This window comes from Ovis canadensis, chromosome 5 (genome assembly GCF_042477335.2).
Source record: "Ovis canadensis isolate MfBH-ARS-UI-01 breed Bighorn chromosome 5, ARS-UI_OviCan_v2, whole genome shotgun sequence".
Taxonomy (NCBI): Eukaryota; Metazoa; Chordata; class Mammalia; order Artiodactyla; family Bovidae; genus Ovis; species Ovis canadensis.
Genome location: NC_091249.1, coordinates 121360871 through 121379909, shown reverse-complemented (window position 1 = coordinate 121379909; position 19039 = coordinate 121360871). Strand labels below are relative to the sequence as shown.

Below are 19039 nucleotides of genomic sequence, written 5' to 3'. Positions count from 1 at the left end.
CGATCACAATAAAGTCAGATCCCATACCTATCGGGGTGAAACGTGGAGTCGCTCAGTTGTATCCAACTCTTTGTGACCCTATGGACTGTGTCTCACCAGGTTCCTCCATCCATGGGATTCTCCAGGCAAGAATACTGGAGTGGGTTGCCATTTCCTTCTCCAGGGGATCTTCCTGACCCAGGGATCGAACCTGAGTCTACGGCATTGCAGGCAGACGCTTTATCATCTGAGCCACCAGGGAAGTTATCGGGGTGGGTGACCCACACACTGAAAAGCAGTAACACTAAAGAAGCTTTCCCACTCTTGGGAAGGTTCAGAACCCCATGTCACGCTTCACGCTTCCTAGTCTGGGGACCCTACAAAGGGACGGGAACCCCCAGGGTATCTGACCTTGAAGGCCAGCAGGATTTGATTACAAGACTTCCACAGGATTGGGGGAAGCAAAGATTTCAGTCTTGGAGGACACAAACAAAACCTTGTGCACACCGAGACTCAGAGGAAAGGAGCAGCGACTCCACCGGAAACTGAGCCAGAGCTACCTGCTAGTGTTGGAGGGTCTCCTGCGGAGGCGTGGGTCAGCAAGGGCTCGCTACAGGCACCAGGGGACTGGCAGCAGCTGTCTGGGAAGGTCCCCTTTGGCATAAACTCGCTTGGAGGTCCCCAATAACCCAATCACAGAGCCAGCAGACCCAAGGGCTGGCTGGCCTTAAGCCAAAAGACTACCAGGGAAGGAGTGCAAATCCAGCAGATAACTGGATTAAGGCTTTACTGAGCAAGGCACTGCCCACCAGAGCAAGACCCAGAGTTTTCCACCACCAGTCCCTCCCATCAGGAAGCTTACACAAGGCTCTTAGCCTCCTCCATCAGAAGGCAGACAGAAGAAGCAAGAAGAACCACAATCCCACAGCGACTAAACCAAAATCACCATGAAAAGGCAGAAAGTTATGTCCCAGATGAAGGGACAAGACAAAAACCCCAGAAAAATAACTAAACGAAGTGGAAATAGGCAACCTTCCAGAAAAAGAATTCAGAATAATGATAGTGAATATGATTCAGGATCTCGGGAAAAGAATGGAGGCAAAGACTGAGAAGATGCGAACAGTGTATACCAAAGACCTATAGTGGACATGTTTTGGGTGGACGCCGGGAACTGGGGAGGGAGGCCTGGCGCGCTGCGGCTCATGGGGCCGCAAAGAGTCTGGCACAACTGAGCGACTACAAGAACTAAAGAACAAACAGAGAAGAGTAACTGAGGCAGAAGCACAGATAAATGACCTGGAGGGCAGAATGGTGGAGATCACTACTGCAGAACAGAATATAGAAAAAAGGATGAAAGGAAACGAGGACAGTCTAAGAGACCTCTGGACAACATTTAATGCACCAAAATTCACAGTATAGGGATCCCAGAAGGAGGAGAGAGAAAGAAAGGGCCTGAGAAAATATTTGAAGAGATAATAGTTGAAAATTTCCCTAATACAGGAATCAACCAAGTCCAGGAAGCACAGAGTCTCAGGCAGGATAAACCCAAGGAAGAACACAACAAGATACATAGTAATCAAACTGACAAAAATTAAAGACAGAGATAAAATATTAAAAGCAACAAGGGAAAAATGACAAATAACACACAAGGGAACTCCCATCAGGATACCAGCTGATTTCTCAACAGAAGCTCTACAAGCCAGAAGGGAATGGCATGACGTATTTAAAGTGATGAAAGGGAAGACCCTACAGTCAAGAATACTCTACCCAGCAAGACTCTCCCTCAGATTTAACGGAGAAATCAAAAGCATTCTAGACAAGCAATGTTAAGAGAATTCAGCATCCTCAAATCCAACTTTACAACAAATGCTAAAGGAGCTTCTCTAGGCAGAAAACAAGGAAAAGCCCTACCTATAGAAAATGAACGCAGAACAGTTAAGAAAAAGGTAATAGGGTCATGTGTGCAGGCATGCTAAGTGGCTTCCGCTATGTCCCTATGACTGTTTCTTCACCTCTGTGACCCTATGAACTGTGTCTCACCAGGCTCCTCTGTCCACAGGATTCTCCAGGCAAGAATACTGGAGTGGGTTGCCATCCCCTCCTCCAGGGGATCTTCCCAACCCAGGGATCGAACTCTGGTCTACATATCAAGAATTACCTTAAATGCAAACAGAATAAATGCACCATCCAAAAGACACAGCCTGGCTTAGCAGACGAAAACACGCGTGTGTGTGTGCATTTCCACTGAGCACATCACTCTGCCTGACCCCTACACTGCATGTGACCATCTATACTGCCAGAGTCATCAAGATCAAGTTCCCATTATACCTCGCAACTGTAATCTACCCAATTTTTTGTACAGATTTTATTTTTTTGTCTGGCAATTGATGGTGAAAACTAATAAACATCTTTTACTATTGTGATGATGTAACTATTACTCACTTAATATCACTGTATCATGATTGGTCAACAGAAAAATCATAGATAGGATTCTGTATCAGCAAAACTACCATTTAACAGAAAAGCCTGTAATCACTTCTTGAAATCTAGATGCACAGCAGAATTATTTCGGTATTTTTTTCAAATACAAATGTCCAGGTATTGCTTTTTTGCCAGAGGCCCAGGTATGTCTCTAATGAGCAGTCACGTTTAAAAGCAACCAGACTGTGCGAGAATCTGTCACTTTTATCTAGCCTGTGCCACTTTTATCTAGCCTGTGTCATCTAGCCTGTGCCATCTAGCCTGTGTCATCTAGCCTGTGTCATCTAGCCTGTGCCACTTCTTCTATTTCATATCTGGTGTTCCCACTTCATTTAGTTCATGTTTTCCAGTTTCTCCATCAATTTTGCTTTTTTTTAATGTTCTTTCTCAAGCCTTTTTCAAGCATATTGGAAAAGCTTTTGTATACATATATATATATATAACATGTATATATTTTAGAAAACTTATGAATCTTTGTCTAACTAAAAAGTTTATGACATTTTGATTCCACTTGTTTGACTTAGTATGAATAGAATGCTAGATTTCTAATTTTAAAAAATAGATATGCAACAAGCAACAAAGGTTTTCTGTATAACACAGGGAACGATAGTATCTTCTAATAACCTATAATGGAAAATAATTTCACAAATAACATATAACTGAATCACACACACACAAAAAAAGAATTCTAATTTCTGAAATTCAGTTATGTCTACCTTTTTGCCAGCTTTTCTAAATGTCCCATGCACATCTAAAAACAATGTGTGAAATACAACACATTAAATATCTTTGTGCAGGATATGATTAATATAAATTAATTAAATCACTGCAGATGGTGATTGTAGCCATGAAATTAAAAGACACTTACTCCTTGGAAGGGAAGTTATGACCAACCTAGACAGCATATTGAAAAGCAGAGACATTACTTTGCCAGCAAAGGTCCATCTAATCAAGGCTATGGTTCTTCCAGTGGTCATGTATGGACGTGAGAGTTGGACTATGAAGAAAGCTGAGCACTGAAGAATTGATGCTTTTGAACTGTGGTGTTGGAGAAGACTCTTGAGAGCCCCTTGGACTGCACAGAGATCCAACCAGTCCATCCTAAAGGAGATCAGTCCTGGGTGTTCATTGGAAGGACTGATGCTGAAGCTGAAACTCCAATACTTTGGCCACCTCATGCGCTGAACTGACTCATTTGAAAAGACTCTGACGCTGGAAAAGACTGAAGGCAGGAGAAGGGGACGACAGAGGATGAGATGGTTGGATGCTGTCACTGACTCGATGGACATGAATTTGAGTGAACTCCAGGAGTTGGTGATGGACAGGGAGGCCTGGCGTGCTGCAGTCCATGGGGCCGCAAAGAGTTGGACACGACTAAGTGACAGAACTGAACTGAATTAAACATAAATCAATTATATTTAAATTATTAATGACATCATTCAAGATGCTCCTATTCTTATTTTTTCCGCACTTGATATTCTCAGAGAAATGTTAATGCATCTCATTATGATTTTATATTTTTCTTTTCCCTCATATTTCTTCTGATTTCTCCTTTACGTATCTTTGCTTCTTTATTGTTAAGGTGTCTAATGATTTAGGTCATCTCTCTTCTTTGTGAATTGTACCTTCTATCATTAAAAATATTCATCTTTGTTTCATTTAAAAAAAAAGAATCCAGGGTAGAGGAAAGTCTCTGTAAATAAATGCAAAAGTGTAAAGAAAATAAAATCATACTACCTAGATAGGAAAAAAATAAACAAATAAATAAATGAAAGATAGAAGTTATTTGAAATCCAAAACGCAATATCTCAAAATTAAAATCCAGTAATTATTATCTGAAAGTAGCCTTAAATATTACTGGGCAGCAAACTAAAAATAGTAGAAATAAAAATGGGATCAAACTAAAATTCATAAATAAACCCTTTATAAGAAAGGAAATCAATCAAAAAAATGAATAGCCTTATAGATGATAAAGAGAATGAGAATATCTCATGAAAATGGTAAAACTTACCATGTTTAGGGAAATATATATCCCTAAACATTACACATACACACACGTATACATACATACATACATGTATGTGTGCACACATGTATATACATGTATCTGTACACGTGTGTGCATGTATCATATGTATACATATATGTGATGTGTGTATATGTTTATATATATTTATGTATATAAATACATATTTCCCTAAATTGATTATGTTTAGGGAAATATATATCAACTTTCTTTTAAATAACTGCATAACTAATTTTTAAAATACAGCTCTGACTAAACCGAAAAAAGGAAAATTGTTGACATTAATTTTGATGATATATTTTAACCCAATATATTCAAAATATTACCATCCCAATACATAATCAAAATAAAATAAGCAAGATATTTTACATTCTTCTGTCCACACTAAATCTTCAACACTGTGTGTGGATCTCAGTGCATATCTCAACTCAGACTCGCCACACTTGGCGTGCTGCACAACCACAGGTGGCCAGCAACCTCCATCCTGGACAGCTCCAGAGCTCTTCCCTTCCCCTCGCACACAGGCATATGCAGTAAAAAGAAGGCAGCAGTACACGTGTGAGACTTGTTATGTATAACAGATACACAGCAAGAGCAGGGCTTCTCTTGTATTCTCTAAAGGAGGGGGAAAAATTCTCTTTGCCAAGATTTAAACCTCTAAAGGTCTTCAAGTAATATAGAAAATAAAACCTAAGAAGCACACAGAAAAAGCCAAAGCCACATAGTATAAAAGAAAGAAAAACTAGGAGAAACACAGAATTATAGAATTTTATCGCTAAAAAGAACATCAATGATCATGTGACCAATTAAATGATTTTACAAAAATAGAAACTGTAATCCAAAGAATTCAGCAACTATAAACAGGTACCAAATCAAATCTAAAAAGACAAAAACAAATCAAATCCCAGTGCTTATTAATGAATGCGTACGTTACCTGCACATCTGGACTGTGGCTTCCTACAAAAATAGAAACTGTAATCCAAAGAATTCAGCAACTATAAACAGGTACCAAATCAAATCTAAAAAGACAAAAACAAATCAAATCCCAGTGCTTATTAATGAATGCGTACGTTACCTGCACATCTGGACTGTGGCTTCCCCTCTGTGAAGCAAACAGGCAGTCTCCAGGGTCAACTGCGAGGGACGGATGTTTCGCCGGCAGAAGAGGCGAGCCAGCACCATGGCTGAAGTTGCCTTTCGAGTTTTTCGTACCATCCTCCACAGATTCACTCAAATTGATGACCGAGTCTCTAATATTTGAGATGATTTCATTATTCTCAGCTAGCAAACGTTCCAAATGGTCTATTTTTTCTTGCAACATTGAAAGCTGGCCCTATAATAAAAAAGAAAAAGACAGCTATATGAAACTCTAAGATAGCTCTACTGACACAGACAATGTTTTTCTTTAAACTGTGTGCCTGACCAAGAGGGTAGCCACTCACCCTTCACTCTTCTCTTTCCTCGGTGGCGTCACTGACAGCATGAGCAGCTGGCAGGGTTAACCGCCAGTGAACGGCAGAAAGCCTGCTCCATGGCTGCGGCCCTTGTTTAGTCCCATTTTAAACTGTGCAAAGCACAGACCAAGAATATTTGGGCCTATAGTTCCTACTGCCCCAAACCCAGTCCTAAAAGACCTTCAGGCCTCTAAAATCACTAAGTGCAATGCCATATTATATGCAGGTACGAAATTTTAAATTGAGGTACAAATGAGTCCAGTTACTTAAAAGAACAAAAAAGTATGAAGTGGAAAATGGCCATTCCATTTCAACCAGGAACACCAGTAAACAATCCTAAACAAGAGCTACCATCAACAGAAACATCTCGTCAGCTCTCTCAATGAGCTGTGCTAAGAGAAGCCCGGCACAGGCCTCCCCGGCAGCTGCCCTGGAAGCCATTTAGACTGCTGCTGCCCTACTGTGTGCCTCTGTTCCTGTTAACTGATCCTCACACGCAGGGGCCTGCCGCCTCTAAACAAACACTCTCCTTCATAGAATAGGCCTGCAACCTCTGATCTATAGGAGGCTGCTATTTCTGTCACGCATGTCCGAATAAAGGGGCTTCTCTGGTGGGTCAGTCAGTCAAGAATCCATGCAGTGCGGGAGACTGCCTGCCATGCGACACATAGGCCAGGGTTCAACCCCAGGGCCGGGAGGATGCCCGGGAGGAGGAAGCGGCGATCCACTTCTGTCGCCATCTGCATCTTGTTCACTCTGATATCCTGGGTCCCAAGACACAGTACTTAAATGCATGTCACAGAGCTCTCTACACTTCCTCCACACAACAAGACTGCTTTAGTGAACACCCTCTGTGCAGGCACAGTGCTGCATGCTAGAAAGGCAGATGGGCATGAGATATGGTTCCCTACATCGAGCCAACAAGGCGACCCCGTGTCCATGCCACAGCAGCAGCCTGCCCCACGGCTGCAAAGAAGGCCACATGAAGGGTTAACAGAATAAACACACAGCAGCAGCCTGCCCCACGGCTGCAAAAGCCACATGAAGGGTTAACAGATGCAAAAGCCACATGAAGGGTTAACAGAACAAACGCACAGCAGCAGCCTGCCCCAGGGCTGCAAAAAAGGCCACGCTAAGGTTTAACAAAATAAACGCATAGAAAGCAGAACGAATCTGGACACCCAGAAACAAAATTTCTCTCACCAGTAAATAACGCAAAGACAGAAAGGAGAAAAGGAAAAACATCTACTTGTCCCAAAGTAAAGGGCTGGTCAAACAATAACTAACATCACGAGTAGTTTTTACTCACTAAAAACTTAAGAAATACGTCTTCTTTTAAAAATTGAGAAGCCATTTTCAGAAGATAAAGTGATGAAAACACAGTTTTAAAACTGTATGTATAACATGATTACTCACCTTTTTAATAAAAGATACATACAGAAATAAATAAGCAGGGTGACAATACACAGCTTGACGCACTCCTTTTCCTATTTGGAACCAGTCTGTTGTTCCATGTTCAGTTCTAACTGACCTGCATACAGGTTTCTCAAGAGGCAGATCAGGTGGTCTGGTCTGCAGATGGTGACTACAGCGATGAAATAAAAAGACGCTTACTCCTTGGAAGGAAAGTTATGACCAACCTAGACAGCACATTAAAAAGCAGAGACATTACTTGGCCAAAAAGGTCTGTCTAGTCAAAGCTTATAGTTTTTCCAATAATCATGTATGGATGTGAGAGTTGGACTATAAAGAAAGCTGAGCACCAAAGAGTTGATGCTTTTGAACTGTGGTGTTGGAGAAGACCCTTGAGAGTCCCTTGGACTGAGAGTCGAGCCAACCAGTCCATCCTAAAGGAAATCAGACCTGAGTGTTCACTGGAAAGACTGATGCTGAAGCTGAAACTCCAATACTTTGGACACCTGATGCAAAGAGCTGACTCATGTGAAAAGACCCTGATGCTGGGAGAGACTGAAGGCAGGAGGAGAAGGGGATGACAGAGGATGAGATGGCTGGATGGCATCACTGACTCCACAGACATGAGTTTGAGTAAACTCTGGACAGGGAGGCCTGGACTTCTGTGGTCCATGAGGTCGAAAAGAGTCGTACACAACTGAGCGACTGAACTGAACTGAAATGCACTATCAAAGGCTGTCTGAAATAAGGGAAAATTTTTCTTCACTCATCATCACAATACCCCAGACTGAGGCTTTGTGAAATCACTTCTGATGAGTTCTGTTGAATATTTCCAGCACCAGACACAAGCCTACTTCAGTGATACTTACAATTTCTACCACGGCAGGTAACAGTAAATCAAGTTCCTCTGATTCCAAGCAGAATTCGAGCGTGTTGACTTGTCTGGCCTGCAGTAAAAGCTACACACCTATAAAATAAAACCTTAGTCTAAAATACCACCATTCCAGAGCTTTTAAAGATGCCACGTATTTTACCAGACACTTACAATGTATAAATTAATTCACGGGTGCTAAGTCTCTCCAGACCTTTCTGTACTTTGAGGAAAAGATGATTTTGGAGCCAAGCACAGTGCAAAGTTACTTGCAGCTTAAAAGAGCACACTGAAGAGAGAGTCGATTAAGCTCCTTTCGGGAACGTTCTCACTGAGACCCCAGTCCCATGATCCATGGATGACAGTACCATGCAAAATAAACATTATAGGTGATCGGTGTTCCACGAAAAAGGATCCGGCCGGCACTTAAGATGACTTTTAAGTTCATTGTAGCTTTAAAGATACAATGAATGATCAGTACCTAGAATTCTGTGCTGAATAATAAGTCCATAGAGAAAATCATGGCCTGAGGATATGTTAGCATAATGGTCTAGTGAGAATCATTTTTTAAACTATATTATGCGATAGAATAAAGTCTTGCTCCAAACAGCTAAAATTCCTGAAATACACATACTTCCATAAGCAAAATCTGTATACATGTCACAGAAGAGTGATATGACTTTAAAAAGATACACTTGCAGTCTGCATTAAAGTAACAGAAATCATAGATAATGTTTCAATTATGCTGACAAGTCAAAGAACACTGATAGTAATATTGAAAAAGACAATTTTCTGCAGGGCAAGAAAGTCACTTGTGAGAAAAGCACTTTACTCTTTGATTTGCTAATCAGCTCTAAAGGAAGGCACAGTGTTGACCGCCACGGAGTGGGAAAGAAGGCCACAATACTTGATTTATTCTGCTTTTGGTGAAAGAGAATAACTGAGTAAAGGAAAAAAAAAATCATCACTGATAGCAAAGACTTTTAAGAGAAAATTCAGAGCCCACTACCAGCAAATCAGGACCAGTACTCACAATGCCCTGTGAGCAGAATCAATCTATGCACATCTACTGCTAATTAAAAAGTCATCATGCAATTATCTGCCCATATAAGGCACTCGCTCCTGGGGTTGGCCTCACTGTGATCACCCGAGCACGGCTCCATCTGCACATCACTCTTCCTTCCTGTCACAGCTGAAAAGAGTATGTGCCCTCCTCTCTCTCTGCTTCAAAGGCCAACACTCCACTGGTGATCTCTACACCCATCAATGGCTCAATTCCCTCAACACTGCTTCATCAAATTCCCCTTCAAAAGGTAACGCCACCTCAATAGTATAACATTCAGTTCACTTCAGTTCAGTCGCTCAGCCCTGTCCAACTCTTTGAGACCCCATGAACCGCAGCACGCCAGGCCTCCCTGTCCATCACCAAATCCCGGAGTTTACCCAAACTCATGTGACCACAGTGAGGCCAACCCCAGGAGCGAGTGCCTTATATGGACAGATAATTGCATGATGACTTTTTAATTTAGCAGTAGATGTGCATAGATTGATTCTGCTCACAGGGCATTGTGAGTACTGGTCCTGATTTGAGTCGGTGACGCCATCCAGCCATCTCATCCTCTGCCGTACCCTTCTCCTCCTGCCCTCAATCCCTCCCAGCATCAGGGTCTTTTAAAATGAGTCAACTCTTCACATCAGGCGGCCAAAGTACTGGAGTTTCAGCTTCAGCATCAGTCCTTCCAATGAACACCCAGGACTGATCTCCTTTAGGATGGACTGGTTGGATCTCCTTGCAGTCCAAGGGACTCTCAAGAGTCTTCTCCAACACCACAGCTCAAAAGCATCAATTCTTCGGCACTCAGCTTTTTTCACAGTTCAACTCTCACATCCATACATGACCACTGGAAAAACCATAGCCTTGACTAGACGGACCTTTGTGGCCAAAGTAATGTCTCTGCTTTCCTTTCAAGGAGTAAGGGTCTTTTAATTTCATGGCTACAGTCACGATCTGCAGTGATTTTGGAACCCAGAAAAATAAAGTCAGCCACTGTTTCCACTGTTTCCCCATCTACTTGCCATGAAGTGATGGGACCAGATGCCATGATCTTAATTTTCTGAATGTTGAGCTTTAAGCCAACTTTTTCACTCTCCTCTTTCACTTTCATCAAGAGGCTTTTTAGTTCCTCTTCACTTTCTGCCATAAGGGTGGTGTCGTCTGCATATCCAAGGTTATTGATATTTCTCCTGGCAATCTTGATTCCAGCTTCTGCTTCTTCCAGCCCAGCGTTTCTCATGATGTACTCTGCATAAAAGTTAAATAAGCAGGGTGACAATATACCGCCTTGACATACTCCTTTTCCTATTTGGAACCCGTCTTTTGTTCCATGTCCAGTTTTAACTGTTGCTTCCTGACCTGCACACAGATTTCTCAAGAGGCAGGTCAGGTGGTCTGGTATGCCCATCTCTTTCAGGATTTTCCACAGTTTATTGTGATCCACACAGTCAAAGGCTTTGGCATAGTCAGTAAAGCAGAAGCAGATGTTTTTCTGGAACTCTCTCGCTTTTTCGGTGATCCAGCGGATGTTGGCAATTTGATCTTTGGTTCCTCTGCCTTTTCTAAACCAGCTTGAACATCAGGAAGTTCACAGTTCATGTATTGCTGAAGCCTGGCTTGGAGAATTTTGAGCATTACTTTACTAGCATGTGAGATGAGTGCAATTGTCCAGTAGTTTGAGCATTCTTTGCATTGCCTTTCTTTGAGATTAGAATGAAAACTGACCTTTTCCAGTCCTGTGGCCACTGCTGAGTTTCCCAAATTTGCTGGCATATTGAGTGCAGCACTTTCACAGCATCATCTTTCAGGATTTGAAATAGCTCAACTGGAATTCCATCACCTCCACTAGCTTTGTTCGTAGTGATGCTTTCTAAGGCCCACTTGACTTCACATTCCAGGATGTCTGGCTCTAGGTGAGTGATCACACCATCGTGATTACATTAGGTCAAAGAATATGAAATTACCATTCTCTTAAGCTAGAAATAGTCAAATGTAACCAGTTTCTCAGGGTTCAACTTAATACTACAACCCATCCAAAAAAAACCTCTGGTGCTTCCCTCAGCCCCGCCATTCCCTTCAAGGGCCCTACCCATTACCAAAAACACCAGTCCGTGTGCCCCTGCAGAGCGAGGCCACACAATAGTGAACACTGGCGTTTGGAACAGAGACAGGCTCATTACAGGGCTATGGGGGGAGGTGGGGGGCTCAGGCCCCAAGAGCCCCTGGTTACTGAAAGCTTCAGCACGCGCTCTTCTAGAAAGGGGCAGGAGGGACGCGGTGAGCTGATGCAGGCTTCGTAGTGTCAGACCGTTTGTCCTAGAGGTCACCACGGTCAGGTAACCACGGTCCTGCAGTCTCTCTCGAAGGGATGTTTCTCTCTGTCCTCACAAGAAAGGGCAAGTCCAGGTGCCGGCTAAGAGGAGGCAGTCTCAGCGACGATCCCCTCAGGGCCAGGGCCCAGACCCTGCCCTGGTCATCTGAGGAGCCGGTCCGGACCCAGCTGGCCCGCAGGCTCCGCAGGCGCTGCGAGGGCGGGCCCAGGGGCCCAGGCTGCGTCCCTGCACGTGGCCGCTGACGCTGGGGGGCAGAGGTACGCGGGGGAGGGTCCCCACCGCCCCAGGCCTGGGCTGTGGGGAGATAGGAGCCCTCGGGGGCCGCCCCACCTGCTCCCGGGCCCGGCGGCTGCTCGGAGGCCAAAGAGCCGGGTGCCTGTGACCTCTGACCTCGCTCTCTGCCCAAGGACCACCCTCTGGGTAGCGGGAGCACTGAGCTCACTCAGGGACTGCTGGCATGTGGGAGTGGGAGAGGCCCACCCGGACCAACGGCGGAGCAGGACCTCCGAGGGGTCAGCGACTCCTGCCTGCTCGGGAGCAGAGGCCAAGGGCGCAGGGCAGTGGCTGCACTTTGGGCCGCCCTGGCTGCCCTCCATTACAGCCACTGCTTCCCCATCTATTTGCCATGAAGTGATGGGACCAGGTGCCACGATCTTCGTTTTCTGAATGTTGAGCTTTAAGCCAACTTTTTCACTCTCCTCTTCCGCTTCCATCAAGAGGCTCTCCAGTTCTTCGCTTTCTACGCAGCCACACCCTTCTCCTGTGCTGCTCTTAGACACTCAGGCGTGTCCGACTCTTTCCGACCCCAAGGGCTGTAGCCTCCAGGCTCCTCCGTCCACCAGATTCTCCAGCAAGGACACTGGAGTCGCCATGCCCTCCTGCAGGGGATCTTCCTGCTGCAGGGACTGAACCCAGGTCTCCCACGCTGCAGACGGGTTCCTCCTGTCTGCGCCGCCAGGGCAGCCTACCCCCCATCTCACCTCCGCCCCCAGCCAGCCCCCCTGCCTCGCCCAGGCCTGCGCGGGCCCCTCTGTAAGCCGCGCTTCGCCGCTTCCCAGATGCCCGCTCTGCATGGTCTTCTCCAGGCGTCTGCTCCACAGTAGGCCTCCCCGTGTCACACTTCAGGTCAGCTTATTGTTTTGCTTCTTCCACTGTATTTTTGCCTATTTTATTCATGTGTTTTTTCCCCATCTTCATCACTAAATGAATCACTATAGTTAGAACAGGCACTACAGCTGCTTACTCACCACTGTACCCACGGTATGCTGATGCCGAGCACAATGCCTGGCACAAAGCAGAACTGAAAATATTTACTTTAAAAAAACAAGTGTGTAACATTTTTTTCTAAGACAAAGAAGTAGGAACTGTCATTTTGTGGCACATATACCTATAGTAAAATACAAATAAAATGAAACTAACAATTTTTGAAGAAAGGTAAAATCTTCACTGTAACCCAAAACGTAGGTAAGAAAAGAGTGAGGAGCCCTAAATAAACAGGGTGCTCTTTATGGACCGTCTGGGAAATGAGAGAGAAAGTGATCCTGTTCAGCCACAGGGTGACCATCATGACCTCGTGAGTAGAGCAAAAAATGTGGTTTCCTTTCTAAAGCAAAGATTACGGATTCTGTACAGTCCAATCAAATGTTTGCAGGTCTCACAACCGTCACTAACTGCAGCCCAATGAGCTATGACTTTCAGCTGACGAGGGTGACTGAGGGCGTTTGAACCCTGAGACAATTCTAGAATCCTTCCTACCACGTTAGTGATATGAAATCTTCATGCAACCAAGTCAAACTTATAATCAAGGGAACTCTAGAGGAAACAATATCACAGGTATATAACCAGCATTCTGAAGAGGCAGCATTCTAAAGAAGAAAGCTTGACCCCTGATGCTTCTTCCCCTTTAAATCTAATTTTGTTAGAGTCAGCTATCACTCTATCACATCAGGAATTTTCTGCATTTGGACTCTGTCACTAAAGTGCCCTTCATGTAGTGAGTGTAGCTGGGTGAACAGGCTCCAACAGTGACCATCAAGACTCACTGTAAAGGCTGCTCAAAAGTACAAATCCCTGGGATCCACCCTGGAATGCCACGTGGGGCCCCAGGAACTGGAATGCTCGTGCTCCACAGGTCACTCTGGCGATCATTCAGGTTTGGGACCTGTGGCTCTGAAGGCACGCATCTCAGTGAGGCAGCGGGGGCCCCAGCCTCCAGAACCTAATGCCTGATGGGCTGAGGTGGAGCTGACGCAGCAATAAAAAGGGCACAAGATATGTGAGGCGCCCCAATCTTCCCGAACCTCACCCCCAACCTCGGTCAGTGGAAAACTCTTCCACAAAACCGACCCCTGGAGCCAAAAAGATTGGAGGCTGCCGCCTAAGAGGATGCAGCAGTCAGCCAGCCATTCGCAAAAGCACCCCCGGCTCCCACAGGGGGCGTGAACTGACAGCCACACCACCAGATACTCCGCTTAAGCCAGGCAGCGGCTTTCACCCATCTCAGGTCCTTGCGGCAGGAGGTCACGTTTTTATTTTTAATAGCAGCAAATAATGGTTACTTTTATTTTTAATGATTCCTTTTACCAAAAGGACATGGGTTCTGGACCACACTGTGTGGGTTCTAATCCTAGTTTCAGCACTCACCAGCACTGTGACCTTGAGAACGTAGCTTAACTTTTGGAAGCCTCAGTTTCATTCTCGGCAAAATGTGGTGCTCATACCCACTGCTTGCAATGGTTATAAATGAATTAGTACTGAGTCTGCCACCCACGGGACGGGCTTCCCTGGAGGCTCAGACAGTCAAGAATCTGCCTGCAATGCAGGAGACACAAGAGACCGGGTTCGATCCCTGGGTCAGGAAGACCCCCTGGAGAAGGGAACGGCCACCCACTCCAGTGTTCTGGCCTGGAGAGTGCCATGGACAGAGGGGTCTGGCGGGCTACAGTCCATGGGGCCGCAAAGAGTCAGACACGACAGCGACTAACACTTTCACCTCTGCCACCAAGTAAACACTCAAGAAGACATCACTGCTGCTACTGCTGTAGCCAAGGTTTGGCTTTCTAAAATTACGGTGAAGGGAACAGCAACTGTGATTAAGAGCAGACTCTAAACCAAGTCAAACGAGTGGCGTCACCAAAACAGCGGCATGGAAGACCCTCACCTCCATCTTCCTACAAAGATCAACAATTAGACAGTTATCCACAAACAAAATTGTTCTGGGAGAGCTCTGGAGGCTACTTACAGAATTTCAGCAACACAGTGGAACAAAAAACCCTCGAGAATACCACACACAGAAAGAAGGACGGCAGCTTCACTGTGCCTGCCTCACCCCATCCCCCAAGCTGGCGTTGCTCAATGCCGAGAGGGAACTCCACAGCTGGAGAGAGTCCCTCTTTCTGGGAAAGGGAAGCAGAGTAAGGGGCCAAGGCCTTCGGCGCTCTGGAGCACTGCGCGCAGAGACACACAGAGACCAGGAGGCACGGGGAGAGCGGGCTCCGGGGAGCAGTCTCAGAGCTGGGGAGGGAGAGGCTCCGAGGCCTGTCTCCCGGAGAAAGACTCAGCTGCCGCCCCTGGAGGAGCCCCGCAGGCCCCACCAGCTCCCGCCCACAGGCAGGCACGCTCCCCGACACCAGCCCCCAAGCCCCGTCCTGCTCTCCCCACCCAGCCTCTCTGGAGCCCGGCAGCCACACCAGCAGCCGCTTCAGGCCTCTGGGGCGGTCAGCCAGGCATTGCAAGATGCTGCCAACCTGATGCCCGTCAGCAGCCTCTGTTGCCTCCACACACAACACTGTGCAGCCTGGGAAGGCAGGCCAGCAGCCAGGCCCCGCAGCGGTGTGTCAGCCAGGATGAGGCCACGTCTGCGGTCACTGCAGGCACCACTGTGCCCACAGGCACAGGCCCGCCAGCTGTCATCTGCATGACACCTGATCGCCTGCCCCCAGCGCTCCACTGCATGCCCACCATGGGACTGAGCCGCCACCGGAAGACACAACCAGCAGGACGCCTGCCACCGCCTGAGCAGCCACAGTGGCCCCAGCTTTGCTGCCCGACTTGGAGCCCCACAGCTACATGTGTGTCTGCAACCAGCCGGGCCACCGCACTGGGCCCTGCAGCCGGGCCCCACAGCCAGATGCATGCGCACCCCCACGCTGGCCATCGTGCCATACGGTCTGATGTGGAGCTGCTGAACCCAGGAGGGCCCCTGAGGACTCAAACAGCCCTGGAGCCCTCTGCAAACAGCTGCAGCTCTCGCCAGCAACCACACACACCAACGCGACAGGATGCAGGGGCCTGAGCGAAAAGATATCACACTGCCCCCAAAGCTGATGCAGCCACATGCGGCTCACTGCAGCCTGACCCACCAGACCCGGGGTCGCAGCGCACTCGGCATGCCGCACACACGGGGAGAGGCTGCAGCCACGGAGCCTGGGAGGGGACACTGCTTCTTCAAATGCAGGTACCTTTACTAGGCTACAGGCGACACAGGAATCAGGGAAGCATGACTCCACCAAAGGAATACAGTAAACCCCCAGTAACTAGTCCCAAACAAAGAAGATACAGGATTGCCCAACAAATCATTCAAAATACTTGTTGAAAAGGTGCTCAGAGATACAAGAGAACACAGATAAGGAATACAAGAATATCAGAAACACAATTCAACAACAAAATGAGACGCCCAATGAAGAGAAGGAAAGTACATGCAAGACCCAAACAGGAAATTGTGAGCTGAAGAACACGGAGACCAGCAGAAGCGCTAACGTCAGACGTGACCAGCAGAAGAAAGGACGTGTGAGCGCAAAGACAGACCAATCGAAGCCATCCCACCAGAGTAGAAACAAGGAAAAGGAGTGAGGAAGAATTTACATGCCTGCATGTTCTGCGGCATACCAGTAAAAGACCCAGTCTGCAAACGACTGGACTTTGAGAAGGAGTGGGATGCAGAAAGCTTATCGAATGAAGTAACGGCAGAGAACGTTCCCAAACTAAGGAGAAATTTGGATATCAGGTTCATGAAGCTAACAGGTCACCAAATAAACTTACAGAGATCCACACCAAGACACAGCATAATAAAACTGACAAAAATCAAAGACAAAGGAAAAGCTAAACAGCAAGAAGAGGAAAAAAGCCCGTAAATTTTAGGGGAACCCCCCATTACGCTGCTGGTGGACTTCTAAGCAGGAATCTTAGATACCTTGCAGGGCAGGAGAGAGTGGGATGATAGATTAAAAGTGCTGAAAGAAGAATAATGCCAACCAAGGATGCCTCACCTGGCAGAACTGTCTCTCAGAAATGAAGAGCAGATAAAGACTCTCCCAGACAAAAAAAAGTCAAGAGAACTTACTACCACAACACCTGTCTTATGATAAATTCTGTAAAAAAAATCTGAAAGCTGAAAACATACTTATTAGTAGCACAAAAACATAGACAATGCAAACCACACTGCTAAAGGTAAGTATGTAGTCAAATTCACAATACTTTAATACTGTAATATGGTAGCCTGTAGTGTTATTTCTAACTAAAAAAAAAAGTAAAAGAACAAGAGCATTAAAATAACTATTAGCTACAGTAACTTGTCAGTGGATATACAATATAAAAAGAAGTAAATCATGATATCAAAACATCAAAAGGGAGAGTAAAAGGTAAAAGTTTTTTGTCTATGATCGAGGGTAACTTGTTATCATGGTAAAATAGACTGTTATATAACTATAGAATAGCAAGGAGAGATAAGAAAGCCTTCCTCAGCGATCAGTGCAAAGAAATAGAGGAAAACAACAGAATGGGAAAGACTAGAGATCTCTTCAAGAAGATTAGAGATAAGGGAACATTTCATGCAAAGATGGGCTCGATAAAGGACAGAAATGCTATGGACCTAACAGAAGCGGAAGATATTAAGAAGAGGTGGCAAGAATACACAGGAGAACTGTACAAAAAAGAGCTTCACGACCCAGATAATCACAATGGTTTGATCACTCACCTAGAGCAAGACATCCTGGAATGTGAAGTCAAGTGGGCCTTAGAAAGCATCACTACGAACAAAGCTAGTGGAGGTGATGGAATTCCAGTGGAGCTGTTTCAAATCCTGAAGGATGCTGCTGTGAAAGTGCTGCACTCAATATGCCAGCAAATTTGGAAAACTCAGCAGTGGCCACAGGACTGGAAAAGGTCAGTTTTCATTCCAATCCCAAAGAAAGGCTATGCGAAAGAATGCTCAAACTACTGCACAATTGCACTCATCTCACATGCTAGTAAAGTAATGCTCAAAATTCTCCAAGCCAGGCTTCAGCAACACATGAACTGTGAACTTCCTGATGTTCAAGCTGGTTTTAGAAAAGGCAGAGGAACCAAAGATCAAATTGCCAACATCCGCTGGATCATCGAAAAAGCAAGAGAGTTCCAGAAAAACATCTGCTTCTCCTTTACTGACTATGCCAAAGCCTTTGACTGTGTGGATCACAATAAACTGTGGAAAATCCTGAAAGAGATGGGCATACCAGACCACCTGACCTGCCTCTTGAGAAACCTATATGCAGGTCAGGAAGCAACAGTTAGAACTGCACATGGAACAACAGACTGGTTCCAAATAGGAAAAGGAGTACATCAAGGCGGTATATTGTCACCCTGCTTATTTAACTTTTATGCAGAGTACATCATGAGAAAGGCTGGGCTGGAAGAAGCAGAAGCTGGAATCAAGATTGCCAGGAGAAATATCAATAACCTTGGATATGCAGATGATACCACCCTTATGGCAGAAAGTGAAGAGGAACTAAAAAGCCTCTTGATGAAAGTGAAAGAGGAGAGTGAAAAAGTTGGCTTAAAGCTCAACATTCAGAAAATTAAGATCATGGCATCTGGTCCCATCACTTCATGGCAAAAGATGGGGAAACAGTGGAAACAGTGGCTGACTTAATTTTTCTGGGTTCCAAAATCACTGCAGATGGTGATTACAGCCACAAAATTAAGACACTTACTTCTTGGAAGGAAAGTTATGACCAATCTATGACAGCATATTAAAAAGCAGAGACGTTACTTTGTCAACAAAGGTCCGTCTAGTCAAGGCTATGGTTTTTCCAGTGGTCATGTACGGATGTGAGAGTTGGACTATAAAGAGAGCTGAGTGCTGAAGAATTGATGCTTTTGAGCTGTTTGTTGGAGAAGACTCTTGAGAGTCCCCTGGACAGCAAGGAGATCCAACCAGTCCATTCTGAAGGAGATCAGTCCTGGGTGTTCATTGGAAGGACTGATGTTGAAGCTGAAATTTCAATACTGTGACCACCTGATATGAAGAGCTGACTCATTAGAAAAGACCTTGATGCTGGGAAAATTGAGGGCAGGAGGAGAAGAGGACGACAGAGGATGAGATGGCTGGATGGCATCACTGACTCGATGGACGTGAGTGTGAGTGAACTCCGGGAGTTGGTGATGGACAGG

General features: G+C 45.5%; 1 protein-coding gene across 1 annotated transcript in view; it reads right to left on the bottom strand.

Moving 5' to 3' along the window:
- The window catches only part of MAN2A1 (mannosidase alpha class 2A member 1), a 198256-nt gene that overhangs the window by 155151 nt on the left and 24066 nt on the right, over positions 1 to 19039 (bottom strand). The window contains exon 2 of the mRNA XM_069592653.1: positions 5562 to 5819. Coding sequence (XP_069448754.1) covers positions 5562 to 5819 — 258 coding nt within the window. The remainder of the gene's footprint in view (positions 1 to 5561; positions 5820 to 19039) is intronic.